Source organism: Anabrus simplex, chromosome 1 (genome assembly GCF_040414725.1).
Source record: "Anabrus simplex isolate iqAnaSimp1 chromosome 1, ASM4041472v1, whole genome shotgun sequence".
Lineage (NCBI taxonomy): Eukaryota > Metazoa > Arthropoda > Insecta > Orthoptera > Tettigoniidae > Anabrus > Anabrus simplex.
Window position 1 is genome coordinate 1,227,610,224 of NC_090265.1, and position 8,421 is coordinate 1,227,618,644.

At 41.1% G+C, this 8,421-nt stretch overlaps 1 protein-coding gene across 1 annotated transcript in view; it reads right to left on the reverse strand.

The window, feature by feature from the left end:
- LOC136877766 (very long chain fatty acid elongase 7) overlaps positions 1 to 4,948 on the reverse strand; it is a 163,421-nt gene extending 158,473 nt beyond the window's left edge. Inside the window, exon 1 of the mRNA XM_067151975.2 lies at positions 4,765 to 4,948. Coding sequence (XP_067008076.1) covers positions 4,765 to 4,831 — 67 coding nt within the window. The 5' untranslated portion in view covers positions 4,832 to 4,948. The remainder of the gene's footprint in view (positions 1 to 4,764) is intronic.
- Between the last annotated feature and the right edge of the window lie 3,473 nt (positions 4,949 to 8,421).

Consider the following 8,421-nt stretch of genomic DNA (forward strand, 5'->3'; position numbering starts at 1 on the left):
AAATGAAAAAGAACAGAAAACAATTTTCAGAGCTGTCGATGGTGGTGTTTGTATATGATGCCAACTTGTTCGGTACTTCAGGATTTATCTGGGTTACAATTTGCTTATTTCAGGCAACCGTAAAACAAATTTAAGAGTTATCATTAAATTCACAATTGAATCACCCAGGTAGAGCAGTTTCAGTGATTAAGTATAATTATATTTTTAATTAATGCAAGAGTGAACAGTAAAGAGTGAAAGTTGCGGCGTAGGCAAGTCCTATTGCCTTTGAGAACTAGATTGAATACCGATTTAATTGTACTGCTTATGAACTACGAATCACCTTCAAGCGATTAAATGCTACCTCCGTCGATCAGTGATAGAGTGCTGGCTTGAGAATTGCAAGATCGTGGATTCAAAGGCCGCGGGGGTAGACGGATTTTAAAAGGGGCGGAACAAAGTCTACGAGTATTCGACACTCCGTGTTGTACAAGTACAAGATCTCTGGTGACATATTTGCTGTTTACCCTATAAAATTAATTAAAACTCAGCCATAGAAATTTACTCTGCCATCTGGTAGAGTAGAATGGAACGTCGAAATTGACGCACAGGTAACCTAGATGATGTCAAGTTAATTTGACTGCAAGTTGAAGCCATGCGATAACGATCAGTGTTATTATTATTATTATTATTATTATTATTATTATTATTATTATTATTATTATTATTATTATTATTATTGCTCCCTTCCAAGCAACTCCCGTATCATGTGATGAAGTCCAAACTTTTTTTTTTTGCTAGGGGCTTTACGTCGCACCGACACAGACAGGTCTTACGGCGACGATGGGATAGGAAAGGCCTAGGAGTTGGAAGGAAGCGGCCGTGGCCTTAATTAAGGTACAGCCCCAGCATTTGCCTGGTGTGAAAATGGGAAACCACGGAAAACCATCTTCAAGGCTGCCGATAGTGGGATTCGAACCTACTATCTCCCGGATGCAAGCTCACAGCCGCGCGCCTCTACGCTAGAAGAACAAAACTGAGACTGGTTAATGAAAATAGCGTACTCCCCCCCGTGGCACTACAGCCCTTGAAGGGCCTTGGCCTGCCAAGCGACCGTTGCTCAGCCCGAAGGCCTGCAGATTACGAGGTGTCGTGTGGTCAGCACGACGAATCCTCTCGGCCGTTATTCTTGGCTTCCTAGACCGGGGCCGCTATCTCACGTCAGATAGCTCCTCAATTCTAATCACGTAGGCTGAGTAGACCTCGAACCACCCTCAGGTCCAGGTGAAAATCCCTGACCTGGCCGGGAACCGAACCCGGGGCCTCCGGGTAAGAGGCAGGCACGCTACCCCTACACCATGGGGCCGGCAAACTAGCGTATGCCAGCAGACAAAGTGTAATGTACTGTAACAACAGTCGATTGCCGTCTGACCATGTGGAGACGTCTGAAACGTTATTACTTGCAAGTGCCTAATTATGGGACAAAGGAAATGCATAGTTTAAAGTATCTAATTTGGAATCACAATTTATACAAAAGCTACATTGACTATTTATTCTCCAGTCACCGGGAAAACACCTCATGTCAACTTCCAAGGTGCCTATCGCTCTCCTACACCCACTATAGTAGATATCTTACTTCCATGCTGTACATTTTAGAATAACTTCTACACACCCGTAGAGGGGATATTCAACATTTAAACAACAACAACCAACAAAGAAAAGGTAAAATGTAATAGTAAAACGCCAAGTGCAATGGAGAGTACAACACGACAACAATGGAAAATATTATAGAAGCAGCTGCAATTACAACGTCACATGAGCGCTTGGGGCTTAAGTCTCTGTCAATAGAGAAATAATGTGCTGTAATTGTGCATGAGTAATTGTTAGCTTTCCTTTCCTATCTCTATCTCATATTTTGATGATTTTTTTAAGATGGCTCTTAGTACTCCAACTGTTTTGGGGCTCATTTGCTCATTAAGAACCTTGATCTGTCAAAACAATCGCTGCGCAGCAGGTGTGTTAAAGATATTGGAGTGCAACTTCGTCAATTTGACGACATCCTCAGGAGGGTGGCTTTCTTGTCTGGATCCAGTGTCTCTCAAATCAGACAGCTCCGCTGTTGGTCTCGCGAGGCTTAGACACTACTTCGAGAGTGCTAAAATCCTTGATAAAACTGTGAATCTTCAAACACCATCGGACTGAGGAGGGATCGAACACGTAAACTTCAGTTCAGAAGGCCAGTACTCTACTGTCCCTCAGTCCCGCTAATGGTTTCGTGACCCACGAAATACATTCTATGTCCTTAGGAGACGTTATGGTGCTGAAATGTTATCCGGCAGTAATTATTTTAAGCCGATAAATCTACTGGCAGTACAGTTAATTGAGAAATCCAGACAATGGTGGGTTAGTAGCCCAGTGACATCGTCGTTAACTTCCTCCCAAGAAGACTGTGATTCGAATCCTGGATGCTGAGATTTTTGAGGCTGGTTGCCCCTTTGTACTTCCTATTAAAACAATAATCACCACCACCATAACCTGCTGAGATTTATGGCCTGAATTCTGTGTAGATTTGCGTGTCCTCTAGTTTATCACAAAGGAGTAACAGTCACGCCACACTCCGAGCGTCGCCTGATACGAACGCCATGTACGATTTGGGGGACAATCCTGAAAGAACTAGCAACCCGCTCAACAGAGCCGTTGTCCAGTGCAGCTAGGCATGTGGCGGTCGAGTGTAGACGTGGTTCCTCGAAATAAATGGTCTTCGTTTGCATGTGTGATTAAATGTCAGTGAACTTGTGACAGTTTATTACCGTTACTGCTTAATATGAGGACTATCGATAGACCAGAAACCAAAGATTAGTGTATCAATATAGACCAGGCATCCCCTAAAATATTATGAATTTATTGGGATTTATAGACGAAAATCAAAAGAAGACTGAGATCATGTCAATGCAATTTCTCGACTTCGTAAACCTGAAGGTGAACCATACTGCTAAGGTGTGAGATTGTGGATATCCTCGATATGTACATATATAACTAAACATTTGTAATAAATGTAATAATATTTTCGATTGTTGATATAATGCTAATGAATAAACGAGTACTATTTGTTTATATCTGACCTTACTTTTACTTCTTTATTATTCCTTTTTTGCTATTGGCTTTGCGTCGCACCGACACAGATAGATCTTATGGCGACAATGGGATAGGAAGGGCCTAGGAATGAGAAAGAAATGGCCGTGGCCTTAATTAAGGTACAGCCTCAGCATTTGCCTGGTGTGAAAATGGGAAACCACGGAAAACCATCTACAGGGCTGCCGACAGTGGGGTTTGAACCCACTATCTCCCGGATGCAAGCTCACAGCCACGCGCCTCTAACCGCACGGCGAACTCGCCCGGTAGACCTTCTTTATTATTACAAGGACCTCAGTTGGAGTTAGTGTTAATGATAATTTCAATTTTTTTCTCCATTTCACGTAGTAGTGCATGTGTACGTGTTTTTTTCATTAGAGTTATACCTGTCCGAAGCACGATAAATTTATTAATAAATAAATAAATAAATAAATAAATAAATAAATAAATAAATATGCTTTATTTTTATCTCTATTTTATATTTAGGTGAAGATTTTTGAAGATATTCAATAATAATAATAATAATAATAATAATAATAGTAATAATAATAATAATAATAATAATAATAATAATAATAATAATAATAATAATAATAATAATAATAATAATAATAATAATAAACGAATAACATAAATAAAATAAGTAAATGCTCGGGATGTGGGTTGCATCTCGTTTCAGGTAACGGTGACGTTGTTACATGTTCACGTCAAACACAGTATCGAATCAATACTGCATACAGTTAATTAGATTATGTTACTTAAAATTAGATTTTTACAAGAAACTGAAGCTAGCTGTATGTTTTAACAATAAAAGAATCTAAAACATTAAAATAAGGAAAGCGTGTGTTTCAAGCTGGAATTTTCTTTCGATCAGAAAAAAGAAAATATTCTAGTTTTCGATCTTTGAAGAATACAAAGTTATTAAAATGGTGTCTGTGAATCTCTTATTTTAGTTTCAATGTTCAAAAAATAACTTCGTGGACGTTTTGGTTTTACGCCCCATTAACTGCTATCAGGGCTTTCGTAGACGTCAAAGTGTTGGAATTTTGTCCCACAGGATTCACTTTACGTTTCAGTAAATCTACCGACACTAGGCTATCGTATTTGAGTACATTCAAATACCACCGGACTGAGCTGGAAGCGAACCCGCAACTGAGCTCGGAACGCTAGCGTTCTACTAACAGACATACTCATCCCAGCGCTTTTTTTTAACTGAAGCGGTATTTTTCGAAGTCATTTATCGGCTAATTCCGCTAAATAAACAAATAAACAATGACGTAGTTTTAGTAACTTTTAAGGAAATCTAAAAATTATCAAAAAAGAAAATGAAGTGGAAGAAAGTCAGGTTCTTCAGAACATTAATTTATTAAGTACTTTCTAAAAGTGACTCAGTGTTTTAGAAATCATATGGTGGAAATTTTTAATAAGTATCCGTGAAATTACCTTTTTGTCAAGGAACGCATGAGAAATTTATCATTTACACGTTTTTTTACTGATCGTTGTAATTGTTTTTTTTCATAAAATATTATTTCATATCTTTTCCTGGTTCACAGCGGATTATTTTCAAACCAAACCGGGGTAAAGAAAATAATTCTTCTTCTCCCAACAATGGGTAAAAATTTTTTAAACATTTATTCCATTTGTACCCCTTACCTGATTTATCCTCTATAAAGTTGGCAAAATTATCCACCATGGTTTGAAGTCCAACGAGCATCGCCATGTTTGATGATATTCGCTGCTACTGACCTAGCGGGATATAGAGGTAGATGATCGTCACTGACGACACTAGGCAGACGACAACCTGTGCTACCGCAAGGTCTGTCGAGTACCCTGTACGACTGCTTCACCAAGAATGAAGTAGATCTGCCGCTCGCTCTCAGAGAAAGTAGTGTCCATCCCACCGCGAACTCTTCCCCCTCTACCTGTTCCTGCCGGACCACGTTACAACACCCACCTCTTATTGCACTCACCTAACCCATTTGTGTTGTTATCATTAAAAGTGCATGTTGTAACTCATCCTATCAGGGAGAGTTGCCGCTTTATCGGGTCCCCCAAATTTCCCTATTTCGGCAGGCATTTCAGAATGACGCACTTCTTCCAATCGACAAATGATACACTGACGCTTTATTTCATGCTAATAAAAAATCACCGGGCGAGTTGGCCGAGCGGTTAGAGGCGCGCGGCTGTGAGCTTGCATCCGGGAGATAGTGGGTTCGAATCCCAATGTCGGCAGCCCTGAAGATGGTTTTCCATGGTTTCCCATTTTCACACCAGCAAATGCTGGGGTTACCTTAATTAAGGCCACGGCAGCTTCCTAGCAACTCCTAGGCCTTTCCTATCCCACCGTCGCCATAAGACCTATATGTGTCGGTGCGACGTAAAGCCACTAGCAAAAAAAAAAAAAAAAACGTATGGCAATTGCTAGCCTGTGCATCCCTTGCAAAATAGAAAGTCAGACGATTTACCGATTGGATTTCCGGCCAGTTCAAGGTTGTTTAATTCTGGACCGAAGGTCAGAGCGGGGTTCATTCACCCTCATGAGACCAAGTTAGTTTGCTGATTCGAGAAGCAGCGGACCCGGTCGCTAGAGCCAAGCAATACGCCTGAGGATGTTGGCGTGCTGTTCACGTGACATCTCAATAACACAGTGGTGTGCGTACAACGTTGCCAATTTAGCTACTATATGGTTTGATCCGGTCTTTGGAGTATTAAGTTAGCAACAAATTTTCGAAAATGCCACTAGTCGCATTTTGACCACTCTCTTTTCCTAAACTGGCGATTTCTAGCCATATTTACTTTGGGCGTTTTTATTGTGAATTCCTGTATAGTTGGCGATTCCAAAACTGTTAGCTAGGCATTTAGTGAAACTAATTCAATATTCCTGTTTCACAAATAATCACCAAAAATGCCGATTCAACTTTTCATGCATATTCGTCTTCCTTGTCTGCATAGCATAGCTTTATTATTCACTTGAGACTTAAATGAAAATATCCAATTTGCCACATGAAACCAAAGAAAAATATACGAGATATGTGTGAAAATTTTACCTATACAAAAGAGTTAGTTAAAGTAATTCAAAATCGGCTGCCCGGCGACATCGATGTCCTCCGAGAATTATCACAATGAATGTAGACTTAAATACGGTTAAAGAGCCTATTACATACAGGTTTAGAGTTGAAAAATCAAATTTTTCGTAAATGGGTAAATAGGCCTCCACGACTATAGGCTACTATAGCTGGAATTTATTTAGTATAACATTGTTCCAGTAGAATATCCCCATTAATTTTTTTTGCTATTTGCTTTACGTCGCACCGTCACAGATAGGTCTTTTGGCGACGATGGGACAGGAAAGGCCTAGGAGTTGGAAGGAAGCGGCCGTGGCCTTAATTAAGGTACAGCCTCAGCATTTGCCTGGTGTGCGAACTTTGCCTCATTCGAGCACAGAAGCTGAGCGCGTGTTCAGTCAGGATACTATAACATCGTTAAAAATAAACCAAGAAACAAATTAAAACCAAAGTCTTGTCTGCTATTTTGAGCTAAGGTTTGGATTGAGCCGTGTGGACAATTGTTGTTTTGCATTTGATTTCAGGTGGAAAGTTTCTGAATTTGTTTAAACAAGTACAGTTTACTGGTCTACATAATAATCAACAGACACTCCAAGTGGAGTTGGGAGTGGGGGGTAGTTGAGGAGTCTCGAGAATTATGACGTATATTTTTGGTATGTAAATTCAGTTTCATTTAAAACAAACTGTACATATATTTATCTCCTTCTCCGTCAATTGTTACAGTAAATCTAATAAAAACACTTTGTGTGTGTGTGATCCTACATTCAATGTCTTGTGATTAAAGGGTGTATCAGAACTATACCGATAAAAACAATCACGAAAACTCTTCCTGTTATATTAAGAACGAAGGTGCAATCGGATTGGCGGAGAAAATGTTTCGTTTCGAGATAATTAGGCTAATGTTTTACTTCCTGGCGCGTAATTCAAATTGATGAACTCGCCGTACTTGCTATGTCAGAGCACAAGCCACTGCTGTACTTCAGGAAAGAGAAGGGGAGGGAGGGGAAGTGGGTTGTATGTTGGAGACAGACATACTGCTCCGCGCGTATGTACAAGTTTCCTCGTTCGACTTGCACAGGATTGTCCTTCTCTCTTACAGGGAATATCCATCGTTCGTTTATGGAACATCCGTAACTGTACACACACAGTACAAGAACACACTGTAATTAAGACACACTTGTCAGTCAAGGATTGCACCAGATCATTTCTCCTCTCGTCTGTTGGTCGCAGGAACGTTATTTATTATTATAACGTGTTCGAAGATGCAACGTCGGTAGATGCAGAGTGGGTCTTGGCGCATAAGTGGCCACGGCTGCCAACAGAGCAGAGCAAGGGTGGCCACGGCTCTACCATGGCTCTATGCCTCTGCATTCGGGAGACTGGATGGGGCTGGACCTCACCGTTGGCCCCAACCGTCAGCTGTCCTGAGAATGGTTTTCCGTGGTTTTCCATTCTCCTGCACTAAGTCGAATGCCGGGACAGTCCCTAGTATAGGCCATGGCCATCAACCTCCTCACTTTCTCCGTGCATTTCCTTCACCGTAACAGATCTCCCGGCCTGAGAGACGGCGTCACCGTCTAAGATACCCGCCTCTCCCTTCAACGGAGGAATGAAAATATTTTAGTAGTAGTAGTAGTAGTAGTAGTAGTAGTAGTAGTAGTAGAAGATGCAACACTGCAGTCTCACGATTGTGCATTCCTTCACTCACAACATTGTAAACTGAATGAAATACTGAACGAAGGAAACAAACCCCGACTGGTTTTATTACAGTAGGTGCTCAATACGCCCCCTCCTACTTCGATGAACAGTTCACAACGGCGCACCAGTGACCTTTGGCCTCTGTACATGATGTGTGGTGTGTAGCGAACGACCTGGAAATCTGCCTGTATTCTGGGTGCAAGTTCATCTTTTCTTTCTACGGAGTTCACACAGTAATCAATTTGTGCAGAACAAACCGTACACTGCCTACTGGGGCCGGGAGGCGACTATGCGAAACGAACGAGAAAATTGTACATTCGCACCGAGCTTTACCTCTGTCTCCCACTTCCCACTTCCCTTCCCTTCTGTGTCACACAGCAACAGGCAGCGTCTAACTCTCTGGCATAGCAAATACGGCGAGTTCGTTAATTTGAATCGTGCGATCGGAAGTAACGAAGTAACCTCATTTTATCGGAAAGAAAAAATTTCTCCGCCAATCCGACTGCATCATTATTCTCAACATAACACGAGAAGCATCCCTGATTTT